We start from the raw sequence: 16,799 nt of genomic DNA on the forward strand, positions 1-16,799 counted from the left end.
CCCTTTCAAGGACAGACTCTCAGAGCGGCTCACAATCTCCTTTATCTTCCTCCTCCACAACAGACACTCTGTGAAGTGGGTGGGGGTTAGAGGGCTCTCCCAGAAGCTGCCCTTTCAAGGACAGACTCTCAGTGCGGCTCACAATCCCTTTTATCTTCCTCCCCCACAACAGACACCCTGTGAGGTGGGTGGGGCTGAGAGAGCTCTCATAGCAGCTGCCCTTTCAAGGGCAACCTCTGCCAGAGCTCTGGCTGACCCAAGACCATTCCAGCAGCTGCAAGCGGAGGAGTGGGGAATCAGACCCAGTTCTCCCAGATAAGAGTCCACACACTTAACCACGACATCAAACTGGCTCTGGGTGTGGGCTCCCATATATTCTCATAGAGATGTTGGATTGGAGTCGGTTGTCCGTAGTTTCCCCAGGGCCCAGACGTTTCCTCCAGCCGCCTCCTCCTCCTCCTGTTCTAACAGCCGAGTGGCAGCTGTGCTGGACAAGCAGCAAAGCATGTCTCCCCCCCCCCCCCCGGCCTGAGAGTCAACGGAAAGCTTGTAGCCCCTTGTTCTGGTTCTTTGGGAGCATCTTCTGCGAGACCAAGGCCTTGCGGTGTGTCTATCCATCCATCACGGGCCTCCTTTAAAATGGCAGGTGAAAGGCGATCCTTCCAAGAAGGAGCTGAAGAAGGAGAGCGACGAGAAGTCTGGCTCTGGCAGGAACCCCGGGGAGAAGAAGCTGGCCTCCAGCGACAAAGCCAACAAGTAAGCTTCCCCTGCCGCTTTCAGCCAGGATGGGTTGAGTGCTGCTTGCCTGAGGAAGGGAGAAGCTGCCGCCCTTCTGGGGAGAGCAATGAAGCCCCCGGCCAGTGGGAGGCACTGGCCTAAATTCTGCTGCTTTGGGGGTCAGAGAAGATCCATTTCGACTGCCCCTCTGGCAGCTTAGACTTTGGCAGGCATCACCTGCGTGCGTTCAGACACGTCTGAGAAATTGTCAGGACAGTGCCTTGTTTGAGTGGGGTGGGGGCCCTCCCGCTCTTTAAACTCAGGCTTCACAAACATGCAGTGGAGAGATTTGCTTCGCATAGAAGTGTGTGCGTATATGAAACTGTGTGTATCATACAGCCAAACTTGTAAGGGTTTCAGTGAGCGGACAAGAAGACGACAATTGCTCGTGAATTCAGCTAAATGCATCTTCTTAGGCCTTGGCAGCGGTGCATGGATGCAGTGGCTGTTTTGCCATGACAGGCAGAGCTCCTTGAGTGCTTGGTCGACCGCTGTCTCTCACTTGCCTGTGAAGCTTCAGCCTCCACAGAGCCCCACTTACGGCTTCCTTCTTTTTAGGACCCCCTCCAAAAAGGACGATAAGAGATCTGAGAAGAAAGAGAGCAAGGATGGAAAGAAATCTGAAGGTAAAGATGAGAAGAGCGATAACGGATCCAGCTGCCCTGCGCAAGAGCCCGCTAAATCACCCGAGGAAAAGAAACGAATCAGTAGGCATTCCAGCTCTTCTCTTTACAGAAAAATCTACAGCTTAAGTTTTCTGGGCGGGGCAAACCTGAGACTCTAGGGCGGTAGCCTTGGCTCCCCCACAAGGGCACTAGTTAATTCGGGGGCTTGGGGCTGTGTTGGTTATGTCTGTTCACGCAGCCTTGTGTTGTAATACTTTAGGGAAGGGAGGGGCTGACATGGGGAGATAGAACTCCTGAGATTCCCTTCACACTCTAAGACTGACAGTCCTTTTCCTCCTCCTCCCCTTGAACAGTGGTGTGTGTGTGTGGGGGGGGTGTTCTGCCATGTGGACTTCTCACACATTCATTTTGGTTTGTAACACGGTCATGGTGAAGCCCTGTCTGAAAAAAGAGAGGCTCCTCTCCACTGGAAACATCTGTATAGGCCTAGCAGAAAGCCTGGCTTCTTTTGTGTGTCGCTTATGAGTGATGCTTGTCTGTCTGTCTGTCTTGCCTCCCCCTGCCCCAGGTGCAAAAAGCCCCAGTCACATGGTTGTCCTTGACCAAACAAAGAGGGACCAAGTGCACCCCAGGCCAATTCGAAGGGGGAGGTTTGAGAAGGTAAGCGTGGCTCAGGCTTTCCTTCTGACTTGTGCAGCGGTGGGGAGCGTCACCTTGGAAAGCCACTTAGCCGAGATTTGATAACGAGGTCAAAAGCTGCAGTTCTTCTGTGAAAACAAGAGTGGTGGAAATCCACTTGTGCCGAGTTTTTGTCCCTCCGTCAGGATGGCTGTGCAAAAAGCATTTCACATCAGCGAGGGAGAGCAGAGGGTGTGGTGGAGGGGTGCGTGGCTTTTGGGGGGTGGGAGAATTGCGTTGTAGTGCAGAATCTGGAGTTCTTGAGCCTCACGACGTGTGCTGGAAGTCCCGTTGATGTTCCCTTACAGCCCTGCTATGAGCCTGCATTCAGGACAGGGCAGAATAGAAATAAACTAACTAAATTAAAAAAACATCATTGTGATGCTGTCAAAACCCTTTCTCCAGCCACCGATGTTAAGGAACAAAGAGCGCTTCATCCCAGACAAAATGAAGTTCCGAGACTACAGACCCCGGAAGGACTTTGTGCCCTTTGAGAAGATGAAGGAGCAAAGGATGCGGGAGCACATGCTTCGGCTGGAGCGGATTCGGCGTGCCGTAGAGCTGCGAAGGTAGGGCGGGGCCTGGAGCTCTGTCTTCTGGAAGAGGGGTGCTGCTTACGCAGTCTGGTGCTGCTGGCTTCGCTTACACAAGCTGAAGGAGAAGCAGCACCTGAAGGCCAGGGCTATACGAGAGCTTGTTAACTGTGCAAGTGACATGACTGATGGGAAGGGAGGAGTTGCTTCCTGCTGTCCTTAAAAAAAATCCAGGCTAGGGATGTGCATGAACTGGGAAAACTGGTGGTTCATACTGGCTTGTGGTTCGTTGGATTGCACGAACCGTGAACTTACATGAAGCACCAGTTTCCCGAACCAGTTCAATTGGTTAGGGAGGTGGTAGACAAGCTCCCTCGTGAGTTAGAGTTGCCAGAATCATGGGGAGTCTTCCGCGGGCACTCCTCCCTGGCCCTCCAAATTTGGCAAACTTTGGATTTGGGATGTCCGAGTTATAGTCCCCCACGGCAGGTGCCTCCAGGGAAGCTCTTCTTTAGCTTCAGCAAGGGACACCTTCCCAGCCAGGAGAGATGTCTAAAAAATTGTCCCACTGTGTGAGGGGAAAAGGAGTCCCTCAACCCCCACTTTTTGCAGGCGGAGAGAAATCGCTGAGCGTGAGCGACGCGAGAGGGAACGCATCCGACTCCTTCGCGAGCGTGAGGAGCGCGAGCGCTTGCAAAGAGAGAGGGAGCGGCTGGAAATCGAAAGGCAGAAGTTAGAAAGAGAGCGGATGGAACGTGAGCGCCTGGAAAGGGAGCGCATCCGTATTGAGCAGGTATCCCACGCCCTCCTCCCACTTGCATGGCTGGGGATCTGCCTACACAATCGTAGAAGGGCACAGGGCTTAGCTGAGGTCACAGACGCCTTTTCATTGCATTTTATTTGATTTATATCCCGCCCTCCCCACCGAGGCGGCCAGGGTGGGGGGCGGGCAGGATCCTCAGCCTCATGAACCTCCCACAGTACGAGCAGAGCAGCGTCTGGCCCTTCTGTTGCTGCTCATTCCTTGAACTGTGTGTGTGTGGGGGGGTCCTGTGAACCCTTGGGCTGCGGGGCTCTCCTTGAACTCGCGAGTCTGCTGTGGGAGAGTGAGATGGGAGAAGGTCCCTCATGGTAAACAAAAGCACAACTTGTGGGAGAGGCTGCAACCATCCGAGCCCATAGAATTGTGCAGGAGCTTGCCCGCGTCTTTGTTTGACTGGATGATAAATCCCCCTTTCTGCCATGGCAAGAAATAATGTGCAGTGAGCAACGCGGGTGCCTTTCTGCACACCGTCCAGCTTTATCCAGTTTTGAGTGGGGGGGTGTTGCTCAGGGCCAGTCTCTGGAGAGCCATGGGGGAGGAGGAGAGGGGGAGAAATGGCCCCGAAAAGGCTCCTGCCAACCTTCAGGGGTTCTGAAGTTAGTAAAGGACTTCCAGACATTGGGCTTGCCCATGCTGTAGTGATCCAGATGTTGGGGGTGCTCCCTTCTCCCTCCCCCAGGGACCAGGCTGCAGTTTCAGAGAAGGTGGGGCTGGGACACCTCTGGGTTGGGTCTGCCGCAGCTGCCTTTGTGCCTCCAATCAGCAACCCCTGAGACCACCAGCTGTGCTAATAAATGATGTCACACGTAGTCTCAGTAAAGGTTTTTGAAAAGGCGCCTGCAATCTTCGTCCCGGTTAGGAGCGCCGCAAGGAAGCGGAACGGATCGCTCGGGAAAGAGAAGAGCTTCGGCGCCAGCAGCAGCAGCTTCGTTACGAGCAAGAAAAAAGGAATTCCCTGAAACGCCCTCGCGACGTTGACCACAGGTAGGCCTGGCTCCTCCTCAGGCTGGGCTGCTCTGTTCCTGGAGTGGCCAACGATGCCGGGCTTGTGTACAGAATGGACCGTCTTGGGCCGCTAGAACAGAGTATGGCAATGGGGTGTGAAACCTCCTGAAGAATTGCCGGGCTCCTCGGAAGCATTGGGAACTGTTAGATGGGAAGAGGGGAAGGTTGGCGATCTGTGCAAATGGTGCTCCAGGCAGGGCCTGACCAGTGGATTCATTTGAGGCTTCCCCTTCCCCTCCCCTCCTGTTTCCTCCTTGCAGGAGAGAGGAGCCCTACTGGAATGAAAGCAAGAAGATGGCTTTGGACACCGACGCCCGGTTCGGCCACGGCTCCGAATACAATCGGCAGCAGAACCGGTTTGGTGACTTTGACCACCGGGAGAGGGGCCGATACCCCGAGGGGTCTGCAGTGCCCTCTTCTACCTTTGAAAGGTGTGCCTGCGAGCGATGGCGGCAGAGGGGGCTTGGGGAAGGGAGGCTTCCATCTCTGTTACGGACTGTCCTTTTGAGACAGTGCATCTGGGAGGAAGGGCAGGCCCCTTCTTCCTTTCAGGCTCTTTGCAGTCTGCTACGCAAGGGACCTGTTGGCGCCTTCTTGCTGCAGGGAGGGGCACAGCAGGCGGGGCTTGGGAGGGGAGGGTCTTGACCGGCAGGGGAGGCAGCCTGTAGGATGACACGTCTCCTTCCGAGTGCCTGTACCTCCTCTCAGTGAGGGAAATGGGTGTGGTCTCCTGCAGGGAGCTCCTGGCTGACGGGGGGGGGGTGGAGGGGTTGTAGCTCTTGTCTCTTTCCCCTCCCCCTTTCGTGCACCAGGGCTCTAGGCACTGCACCTGTACGGTTACTCGGGGCTCACTGCTGCCCAGCTCATGGAGGGGTGTTCGCTTGAGGGGGTGCTTTAGAATGAAGGCAGAAAGGACTGGCGCTCTGACACGGCCCACCTGAGAGCGTGTTGTCCTGGGTGAAGACGCTGGATGATCTTTCAGCAGAGAGAGGCCCCAGAGCGTGGCCCTCTCAGGTGGAAGCTGTTACCAAGAAGGGACTTCAACCTGCCCTCTTCTCTGCCTTGCTGACCAGGCGCGAGCGGTTTGTGGCCCCAGGCGATGGGAAAAAGGCTCGGCCCGCTGCGGGACGAGAGGAGCCGGGCTTTGAGCGGTACCCCAAGAACTTCAGTGGATCCCGAAGAAACGAGCCCCCCCAGCCCAGAAACGACCTTCAGGACCCGGACAGGAGGGAGGTTAGAGGGGACCGAGACGAGCGGAGGACTGTGATCGTTCACGAGAGGCCGGAGATCCCCCACGGCCGCCACCCGCGGGAGGCTGGGCCCAACCCACCCCGGCAGGCTTCATGGAAAAATGAAGGAGGCATCAACCCTGATAAACGAGACACCAGGTGACTTTTCCCGGGGTTGCCCGGGGGGGGGGGTGCGGAATTCCCCCCCAGTGAACAAAAGCCGAGCTTTCCGAGCAGGCTGCCATCCCTGCCTCGCTTGGCTCTTTGGCTGAGGACACTGCAGTTCTAGCAATGCTTATCAACCCAGGAAGTCCTGAATGGCTGAGCTTTACAACCCCTGTTAGGGGAGAGGCTGTGGCTCCCCGGAAGGGCCCCTGCTTGGCATGCAAAGGGCCCCAGGCTCAGTCCCCGGCGTCTGCTGTTAAGAGGACCAGGCGGGAGGGGATGGGAAAGACCTCGCTCTGCCCGAGACCCTGGAGAGCGGCTGCCAGTCTGAGTAGATGAGACTGACCTCGGTGGGCCAAGGGTCTGATTCAGTAGAAGGCAGCTTCAGGTCTTCATGTTTTAGGCTTCCAGAGAATATGGAAATAGAAATTTCCTTTTATTCTTTACTAGATAGTATGTAACCCCCCCCCCCCAAAAAAAAAAAAGAAATAAATTTCCCCAACAGTTAAGGGAAGAAATATAAGAAATACAGTTCAATTTGAACTTGTATAAGTGCACAGAATGTGTTGGAGGGTAATGATGACTCATGGAACTAATTTCAACAGCTGTTTTCATTGATGTTGGACCATGCCCAGCCAGTATTCCTCACAGACTTATTTTCAGGGATCTAAAACAGAGGCTCTTTAAAATTACTGATGAATAACTGTTTTCTGTTTTCAGCATGCATTCTCAGAGATTAGTGCATGCTTTCCAAAAGGGTGAAATACCTTCGCAAAGCTGGTTTTCCATTGCCTAAAACACATTACTTAAAATTTGAGGAAGTTTCAACTCTTAGGTCATTGAAAATAAATCCATAAAGAAATATTGGCTGGGCGTGGTCCAGTGCTTTGTATTGCTAATCATTTAACTCTGTATTTATTGGGTGAGTGCCAGATAGCAAAGCTGGAGTCTGTAGATAAGATCCCCCTGTAAGTGGTTTTCACAGTTTTTGACAAAGGAACGAAGATGGAGTCCAGTGTCACCTTTAAGACCAACAGCGTTTATTTTATTTAAGGGCAGGGGTGGGGAACCTTTTTTCTGCCAAGGGCCATTTGGATATTTATAACATCATTCGCGGGCCATACAAAATTATCAACTTAAAAAACAGTGCTCTGCCAAGGGAGAATGATTCAGGGCAAATTGTTTTTCTGTTTGAAGTCGTGTGGGGAGAAGCCTGATTTGGCACACACACACCCTGACCTGCCGCCCTAGGCAAAATGTCTAGGTCCAGGGCTTTGTTTTGTAGAAAAATCCCGGCAGGAACTTCTTAGCATATTAGACCACATTCCCTAATATTAGCATATTAGGTCACACACTCATTAGCATATTAGGCCATCCCATCTGGGCTAATCACAGCGCGGCTGGGCCCCACGATCCTCGCTGGCCAGCCGGGCCCCAGAGAGGCTGCCACATGGCTTGGCTCGGCCCAGCAATCCCCAAGGGCCACCCCAAGCGATGGCCCTTGGGACAGAGGTTCCCCACCCCTGATTTAAGGCATACGCTTTCGTTTGCTTGTTGTCGATCTTAAAGACACCCTTGGACTCCCACTTCGTTCTGCTGCTTCAGACCAACACGGCTGGCCCCCTGATTCTATTTGACAGGAGTAACCTTTTTTTTTTTTTAAAGATGTCTGAAACTGTGCTGAAGCTTGTTTGGTCTTTGGTTGTATTGTTCTTAGTCGCAGGTCTCTGCATGTCATGATTCTTTTGTTAAAGGATATTTTGTTTGAAATCCTTTTGTTTGTCCTTGGTCTGTGCTCTCTGGTTGCAGGCTGGTGTTTCCGCTCCTTCCTTATGCCATCTCTTGCCTGCTCAGGATTCGCTTTCAGTCCCCTTGGTTTGGAAGTTCCCTGAATGGAGAGGGTTCCCCCTACTTTGCCTTGAGGGTTGCAGGGGGAGTCAGCAAGGACTTGAATCTGACGGGGTTGGGTTCCGTTGTCTGTGCAACTGGTTGATAGGAGATCTTACTGAATTAGCTGGATTCTTCCTCCTTTTTACAGACAAAACGACATGTGTCGTCTGAGAGGGCTTCATGTCTTTCACCTGTTCTCAGGAGCTGGCTTTGGGGGGCGGAAATGCCCTCATGGAGCTGGGGGGGTGTTGGTCCACTTGTGGGGCAGAGGAAATGTTTGGCCTCTGGAAGAAGAAGATAGCAGTCAAATCCACTCCAGAGAACCCTTCCCCTTGGTCCCAGATCTCTCAGTGGGGCTGACACGGCTGCAGCTGTGGCAGGTACCTGACTGCTGCCGAACTCGCTCTTGAAGGCCCTGATGCCGATTCTCCGTGGAGGGGCTCTGACCTCTTGGGTGGCCAATCCCAGGAGTGTGCGGAAGCGCCCCACACGTGGCTCCACTTTCAGTCTTGCTGGAGTGGGACTGAGATCTCCCAATCAGTCAAGACATGACGATTGGCTGCCTCGGGAACGTCCTCCCTGGAGAAGCCCTCTCTGCATCTGGGCAGGGTCTGCGGTGAACCCGTGCGAGTGGGAGGAGGGGAGCAGCACTGTCATGCCCAGCCCCACTGAGGGTGGAGGAAGAGTCTTGCATTTCATTTCATTTTATTCGATTTATATCCCGCCCTCCCCACCGAGGCAGCTCAGGGCGGCTCACAACATAAAATTCTAACAATAAGATTAATGAATATTAAAATACATTAAATAGTTTACAGCAGTTAAAACAAGAAAACGATCTATCAATGTGCTATCCTACAACCTTCCTTTGGGGTTTTTCAGGTACCGGTCAGTTATATGCCAACCGGAAGAGGGCTGTCTTACAGGCCCTGCGGAACTGCCCAAGGTCCCGCAGGGCCCTCATCTCTTCCGGTAGCTGGTTCCACCAGCAAGGGGCTGTAATCGAAAAGGCCCTGTCCCTGGTTGGCTTCAGGCGGGCCTCCTTCGGCCCCGGGGATTGTTAATAGATTTTGAGAACCAGATCTGAGCACTCTGTGCCTCTGGAGCAGCCCCCGTCAAACATACGGCCCACGGGCCGGAACTGGCCCTTCCACCCCACCAGCAGCTGGTCGTTCCCTTTGTTGCCAGAACGCAGGGGCTGTGCATTTTGTCGCAGTGCTATTGCACCATGTGCGGTGGGGGTATCGATGGGGTACTGCAAGGAAAGACTGTAGCTGTTTGAAGCTGGTCATACTTTGAGTAAAACATTACTGTCAGTTGGGTTTGCCTGGGTTCTTTATAACGTTTTTGTCTCCCACCTTTGGCATTATATTTTACAGCAATCATGGCCCAGCCTGGCAAAGTGCCATTCATGTTAGATCCAGTCCTTATAACAAAAGAGCTCAACCCCTTTGCTGTCGAGCAGGGGTGGCCAGCCTTGCTTCACGGAAGAGCCACAGAGAATAAATGTCAGGGGAGGGAAGGAAGGCAAATGGATGGAGGAAGGGAGAGAGGTGGAAAGAAAGCAACCTTAAATGCATTTTCCAAGCTGTTGGCTGGCTTGGAGATTTAAAGAGACGACTGCCTCCTCTTAGCTGGCTGACAGGGCGGGGCGGGGGGGGGGGCTTTGAGAGCCACACGGTATGTGTGAAAGAGCCACGTGTGGCACCCGAGTCACATTTTGGCCACCCCTGCTCTAGAGGGTGTGTCTGGGGGAGCTGCGGATGGGAAAAGTTCAGCACTTGGCACCGCTGTGCCCCAATAAGTATGCACAGTTCTTGACTGTTGCGTTGTTTTCTGCAGGGAGAGGCCAGAAAGGTCTGGCCGAGAGGTGTCTGGGCATGCAGTGAGAGGCGCGCCCACCGGAAGCCGTAGCAGCACCTCTGGGTATGGAAGCCGGGAGACGGAGCGAGGGGTGATGGAGCGAGGCAGTGGGGGACAGGTAAGTCAGGTGGCTGCTTCATGGGCTGGCTGATCCTGGGAGTGCCAGGGTTCAGGCTGCTGCACACGCAGCACCTTCTGGGGCACACTTCATCAGCTGATTGGGGAACTCCCCACCTGCTTGCGCCCACGTCCTCTTGCCCAAGCCAGGCCCTCAAGGTGGCTCCTAGCACAGAATTGGGGTGCAGACACATCAGAACGATCCTGCTAGTCGGCGGCGGCCATCATCACCCAGGCATGCCCCTCACGAGCTCACCTTCCAAGCACCATTTGCTGGGGCCTGACCTGGCTCCTTCGCACCCCGAGGGCTTGTGGGCTCCTGCCCCTTGAAGGCTTCACAAGGCAGCCTCTTGAGTCCTCGGAATACCGAAGGGCCTCGAAGCCCAGGAGCAGCCCCCAAGTGGTGTGTGTCCCCCAGCCCTGGCAGCTGCTGCTGCTGCTGGATTCTTGGCAGCCTCAGTTGGCCAGCTATCCGGGGGGTCGGCCCTGCAGGCAGATGTCTCCAGCCATCCAAGCACTTCCTCTCTTCATTGGATACGTCTGTTTGGCCCAAGTCAGAGCCCTGTTATCGCCTGCGCATTGAGTGCCTCGCCTTCTCCGTGTGCAGCTCAGCAACGCAGAGAGCACGTCTATTTATTTATTCATTCTATTTTATTTCCTATTCCTGGTCCTCATGCGAAGTGGGGAAATGCGCGCTCTCAGCAGGCCTCTGCTTAACCTGGAGCAATTCTTGAAAGCAGTCCTGCCTCCCTGCAAGTCCGTCTCAGAGCCCCAGTTTTGTGGGAAATTTCCCTCCCCCCTCTGAAGCGGGGAGGGGGGAAGTGTGCGCGCCAAAAAAGACTGCGCAAACTGCTTCTGCCAGCCTGCTTGTGTTGCCTTCTGGGCAGGTGGCAACCTGCAAGCACCTAACCACCCTCTCCCCCCCCCCCCGGTGCCTTTTGTCTTGACTTGTATCATCCAGTCGGGGTGCTGAGCCAGCTGGGGACCCAGACGTGTCCTTCCTGCTGCAGGGTTCTCTGGGTTAGGCTTGTTCAAAAGAGCAAAGTCCCGGGGGCCAGGCACGCTCGGCTGTGGTGCAGCCAGCCCTCTCTTATGCCTTGGAAGACGGAGGTCTGGACGCCAGCAGAGTAACCGCCCCGCTTCCTTCCCAGCATTATAACGAGGACCGCCATGTGGTTGAGCGGCACAGCCGTGACAGCGGGCCCAGGAAGGAGTGGCACGGCCCCAGCTCACAGGGCAGCGGCTACCATGGCACGAGGCGGATGGGCGACGGCCGAGCCGGAGGAGGCATGATGGCTCCCCACCCAAGGTACCTGTTTGTCTCCCCCCCCCCCCCCCCCCCCCAGCTTTTACTTTGTGGGTAGAACTGAGAGCAGCACAAGCTGAATCCTAATTTGTGGAGCTCGACTGCACAGGTTGTCTAGTTCGGTCCTGTGAAGCTTCAGTTGGTGTGGCTTGATTGAGCCCCCAGGATTGCAAGGCAGCCCACCCGCCCTGCTTGCCACTTGCCTCTGAGGCAGGAAGGGGGAGGGGGGACAGCCTGAGGCCTACTTCCTGGGGTCACTTGGAAAGAAGGCCCCTTGGAGGTATTTGCACAGCGTCCAGCCCTTCTCCCCCCCCCCCAACAGCTGCTGGAATGATGTGCAAAAAACAGAGTATTCCTTCTGCCATCTCCCCCCCCCACCACACACACACCTAACAACTGGGGGAGGGTCTCCCTGACGTATGTCAGAGTGAGTGAGTGTGTGTGTCCCAAGAGGTGTGCCATTCTCAGAGGACAGTGCTGGGGATGTGTGAGCAGCCCTGGCCCAGGCTCTCCCAGGCTGCTCAAGGTTGGCCTCAGTATTTGGAAGGGAGAGCTCCCAGAAGGAAGTCCAGGGTTGCTCTGCAGAGGCAGGCCAGGCAAACCCCTGAAAGCCCCGCGAGGGGGTCACCAGGAGCCAGCTGGGACTTCCTAGAGAGCCCGTTTGGGGATGACGACATTGGATTTATACCCCGCCCTCCACTCTGAGTCTCAGAGCAGCTCACAATTTTCCTTTCTCTTCCTCCCCCACAACACACCCTGTGAGGTGGGTGGGGCCAAGAGGGCTCTCACAGAAGCTGCCCTTTCAAGGACAACTCCCACGAGCGCTATGGCTGACCCAAGGCCATTCCAGCAGGTGCAAGTGGAGGAGTGGGGAATCCAACCCGGTTCTCCCAGATAAGAGTCCATGCACTTAACCACTACACCAGAGAGACGGTTTGGTGTTGTGGTTAAGTGTGCGGACTCTTATCTGGGAGAACAGGGTTTGATTCCCCACTCCTCCACTTGCAGCTGCTGGAATGGCCATCTTGAGTCAGCCATAGCTCTTGTGGGAGTTGTCCTTGAAAGAGCAGCTGCTGTGAGAGTCCTCTCAGCCCCACCCACCTCACAGGGTGTCTGTTGGGGGGGAAGGAGATAAAGGAGATTGTAAGCCACTCTGAGTCTGATTCAGTGTGAAGGGCGGAGTATAAATCTGCAGTCATCTTCCCATCACCGCACTTGAAGAGCTGTTAGGTGCCTAGCAGGTGTTTCCTTACATCCGCCTTGGAGTGGGATTCACACCCAGTGTTCAGAGCCGTCTCATTGCCCTTTCCTAAAGCCCTGTTGGAGCAAGTGTCTGAGGAATCGAAGTTGGCCCCTAACTGTTTCTTCTCAAAACTTTGTTTCCAGTAATTCACCCATCAACCGAGTTGTACAGATCACGGGCAATTCCATGCAGAGGGGAAGCGGTTCTGGATTTAAGCAATTCAAGAGTGGGCCCCCGCGAAGATTCTGAGCCCCCCTCAGCACCTCGGTTTCAAGATAACTTATTGGAAACCTCTTGTGAACCAGAAGCCTTGGCTGGAAACCTTGTATTTTTTAATTTTAACATAATCTCTTCCTCCCCTCTTTCTTTTGGAGGCATTTTAAGACAAGTTAGCTCTGTTGGGTTTGGGCTAGTTCAGTGTAGCACTAGGAGCACAGAAGCAAGTCCCAACTGATCACGTGGCGGCTGCTGCCGCTGCCGGGAGGGAGGGAGGGAGGGCTCGTTTGGCGCCTGTAGTTTCCTTTACCAGCTTTCGCTCTGTGGTGTCAGGCTAGACAACTTAGGTACTTCTCACACAACCCCCTCCCTACCTGAGCTGTACATCCCCGCCCCCCCTGCTTTACTGCCGGTAGAGACCAAGGTTGGGTCAGTTGCATTTCCGGGTCTTTATTATGTAACCTGTTTTTGCAGACGTTGTTCCACTGAGTGAACCTGTATCCTGGCTTATGTGCCCTTTTGAAATAAACCTTCATAATCTATAAAAGCGGCTGTCTGGCAGTCGATTGGAGGTGGGGAGTGGGCGGGGCTTCCTCTCTGCTGCCCCCCTGGGGCCAGATCACCGTGACGCCCCGACGTGCAAATAAACGGTCTGTAGAAACGGAAGCTTGCAGGACACTCCCTCTCCCCCCACCTTCAAAAAAGAGCCTGGCATGTGCCAGGGAAATTTGGGCTTGAACAGATGCCAAGTCCCAGAAACCAGAATGCATGAGCTGCAGAAGCAGTTTTAGTTACACCAGCTCATACCCTTTGCAGGAAAACCTGTATTGGCTTATTTCCCTAGTGCCCACCTGCATGCTGCTCATCTGGTTTGGCAGTTAAGGACATGTTGGATGAGGCGAATGGACCATCCAGTCCAACACTGTGGCCAAAACCCAGGTGCCATCAGGAGGTTCATTAGTGGGGCCTGCCCTCCCCAAGCATCCAGAGCATCACTGCCCCAGACAGAGTTCCAGCAATAAGCTGTGGTTAATAGCCACCGATGGACTTCTGCTCCAGATGTTTATCCAGTTTCCTCTTGAAAGCTGTCTATACTGGCAGCCGCTCCCACCTCCTGATACTGTGAAAAACTGCAAAGAGAGCAGGTTGGAAATGCCCAGTCACAACCTCAAACAGGGGTTCTCATCCACTCAGGCTAGAAACTTGGATGGTTCTCAGAATGTTATGTTCAGAGCTGGGTGTGTACTTAAGCAGCACAGTGTGTGCCAGTGAGGGTGATCTTTGTGCTCTCTTTACAAAGGACCATTTCAGGCCTGATTGTTCAGCTCTGCCCCTTGCTTGACTGGACATGATTTCCCTCTTTGACTTCAGAGGAAACCGGTTTCCAGGGCAGCAAACATCTGGTACAGGAATGCTGCATTCCAGTCTAGTAAAGAAACAGCCTTCAGCTCCCTCAAAGTGAAGGCATGCCTCTTCTGGGGACATCATCTTTGCTAGGGAGCTGAATGCAAGAGTGCAACTGGCCATGCTGTGTGCCAAGTTAACGCTTACCCCTGCTCTGTTCCCGAAGGGTAAGGGAAGCAAGGCAGCAGGAAAACTGAGATGGAGTCATGGTCCTCCGTTTGCAAGGCCCTGAATGAGAGGATGTCCTTACTGCATAGGGTCCCATAAGTCTGAACAGCATCGAACCCACACAAGATGCCTCATTCTTCCCTCGCAGTCACCAGACTAGCATGCAAACAGCTGCTCCCCCCTGCCCCATGGGTGAACCTCTTTCGTGTTTTAACTGGTGGCAGAAGTAAAACAGCAGCAAGCCCAGACCAGCCTTTTACTGCCTCATGTTGAATAGTCAGTGAGTCGTCGGAAGTTAAATTGTTTTTATTACATGAGGAAGTCACTTTGAAACTGTTAAAAATTATAAATATAAAAAAACCAGAAAACTTGAGAATGGCAACAGTTACTATATCAAGACATCAACAGGATCCAACAAAAAACAGCCAGTTGCTGATCACAGTGTAACCCATGCAGAAGTATCTGACCTACGGAAAGCGAGCTTGTGATTGGGGGCTCTGGCAAAGAGACAGGATCTGGGAAGGGAGGCTGGCCCGGAGCCCTCTACTTGCTCAACACTGAAGGATTCTGGAGTCTTTGGAAGAGAGGGCCAGACCCTGCCCCTCCTTTGCCACGCAGGGGTCTTGGGGGGGTCTGTAGAAGGCAGAGGGGAAGGCCCACCCCAGAAGGCCTGTGGCCCACTCGATGCATCCTTCCTTTCCCAACCGGGGCATGCTGGAACACGACATGCACAGACACCGGCTGCTCCCGCCTGCCTTCCCTCCCAGCAGAGAAGCGGGAGAATCCCCGTCACAACCCCGACCAAGAGGCAGTTGGCAAAGCTCAGGGAAGGACACTGGAGGAAAACCACGAAGCTCAACTACTCAAGCACAGGAGGAGGGCAGGTTTTTTGCTTGTCTTTTTTTTTAAAAAAAGCAATGTCTTATACACATAAGTGCCTTCTTAATATAAAATTACAAAAAGTATTTGGCAGTGTTTAAGTGGTAAGTTATCTTGTACACATCACTTACATGGCCAGGGCAAGAGTGCACTCTTCTGCGGCCTCTTTTCCTACTCCGAGCACGGAAAGGGCCTTAGGTGAGCAAGGCCTCGCATGTGGTGTGTTTTGCCCCTCGCACCAGACAGACAGCACGGGGTTGTACAAAAACAAAGAGCCCAGGAAAGGGGGGGGGGGGAGACCAGGCAATGTTGGATTCATGAAAAGGGGCAGCACTTGTACTTCAACATGCCAAGTCGCCTGTGTCCACTCCAGAGCAAAACGCACTTGCGTCCTGTAGGACAGGAAGAAGCAGGAACTCCAAGGAAGAAGTCAAGAGATTTAGGCTCAATCTCTGTAATTGAGGGCTGGACTTCCTGGCCCATCAGAAGACATTGAAAGTCAGGACTGCCCCCTCCCCCTGGCTGTCAGCAGCCCACGCTCACCCTCTCTCTGCTGGTTGGTAAAGAAGAGCCAGGACTTAACTGGCCCCCTCCAGCTGCTCCTGTGCGGCTGAAACAGTTTGTTCCACTTCTGTCGCTACAAGGGTCGTAAGCCACAGCCCTACAAGTGGTTCCCTACTTGAGACTAGAGGGATACTAAAGCCTGCAGCTTAGCTTTTCTTTTTTTGGTCACTGAGCAGATGAGGGACCCCTGACTAAGAACATGAACGTTTTCCTCGCACCCTCACTGCACGGCGCAGTCACCCAAGTCGTGTGCATGTTAAACAAAACCCACCCGCCGGAAGCTCTCACACAGGCTCACACGGACATGTAAACAAACGTGGGTCACTTTCTGTTTTGCCAAGAAGTTCTGATAGAGCTTCAGTGCTAGCTTACATGTTAAAAAAAATTAATGAAAAGGAGCACTTTTTCCAAAATCACTACCCGGGGGGTGGGGGGGGGGGGAATACAGATGCGGAAGGTACGTGGGAAGGTTTAAGAGATACTCTTTACATATTTAAAGTTGGACATGATACAAGGTAAAATGGTTTCCATTCTGAGTCAAGCTGTGCAGCTTGCATCCCCCCTCCAATGAAACAGCTGAGGCATTCCTGACTTCCCCAGCGAGTGGTTGAAGGCAAGGAATTCCCCACTTTCCGTCTTGATTTAAACAGGGGCAAGCGCACAGGCCACTGAACATCTCCGGGGACTGGATGCCTGGGGCAGTTACCTTCGCCACGAAGCAGAGTCTGCAGCAGGGAGCCTTCCTGTCTCACAGTGCGAGGACACCTCCCGACAAGCCGCAGCAGAACCCGGGCCATTAGAGAACTGGCTGCTTTTCAGAATTCACCAGACTCTGCCCCCCATGGGGGCAGATTAGCTGCAGCAAGGATTTGGCCCTAACGTGATCGCTTTCCAATAACCCTCACTCCAGCATCCGCATAGCAAGGCTGTCTGCCAAGGCTCAAGGCTTGTGTAGTGGACAGATCAGCTGGAGGCAGACTGGGCCTGCGGTTCTTACAAGCATCCACACACACACACACGGGGACACAGAAATGACCTACGGAGTGGACGAGGCCCTTGCTGCAGCTCTCTGAGAAGGGCGGGGGGGGGGAGGTACGCTCAGCATGCCCTCCGCCCTGAAAGCCCAGAGAATGGATGGTGCCCACTGGTTTGCATCTCCCGCCCTGAGATTCTTCCCCCAGAAGGTCATCTCAGAGAGACAACCGAATCAAGCCCCAGAACAAAAAATCCATGGGATTCACTCATCAGACCCTTGGGGAAGGCGGCCCCAGAGGGGAGTGTGCTTTCGGGGTGCAGGGGGGGGGGAGGGACAGATT

At 54.0% G+C, this 16,799-nt stretch overlaps 1 protein-coding gene across 1 annotated transcript in view; it reads left to right on the forward strand.

Moving 5' to 3' along the window:
• SLTM (SAFB like transcription modulator) overlaps positions 1–13,015 on the forward strand; it is a 36,059-nt gene extending 23,044 nt beyond the window's left edge. The window contains exons 11-21 of the mRNA XM_060260324.1: positions 647–756; positions 1,336–1,484; positions 1,972–2,063; positions 2,487–2,650; positions 3,227–3,407; positions 4,297–4,421; positions 4,703–4,873; positions 5,516–5,830; positions 9,566–9,704; positions 10,855–11,012; positions 12,396–13,015. Of these exons, the coding sequence (XP_060116307.1) occupies positions 647–756; positions 1,336–1,484; positions 1,972–2,063; positions 2,487–2,650; positions 3,227–3,407; positions 4,297–4,421; positions 4,703–4,873; positions 5,516–5,830; positions 9,566–9,704; positions 10,855–11,012; positions 12,396–12,501 (1,710 nt within the window). The 3' untranslated portion in view covers positions 12,502–13,015. The remainder of the gene's footprint in view (positions 1–646; positions 757–1,335; positions 1,485–1,971; positions 2,064–2,486; positions 2,651–3,226; positions 3,408–4,296; positions 4,422–4,702; positions 4,874–5,515; positions 5,831–9,565; positions 9,705–10,854; positions 11,013–12,395) is intronic.
• The last annotated feature ends 3,784 nt before the right edge of the window (positions 13,016–16,799 follow it).

The sequence above is a fragment of the Heteronotia binoei genome, chromosome 19, assembly GCF_032191835.1.
Source record: "Heteronotia binoei isolate CCM8104 ecotype False Entrance Well chromosome 19, APGP_CSIRO_Hbin_v1, whole genome shotgun sequence".
NCBI classification, from domain to species: Eukaryota; Metazoa; Chordata; class Lepidosauria; order Squamata; family Gekkonidae; genus Heteronotia; species Heteronotia binoei.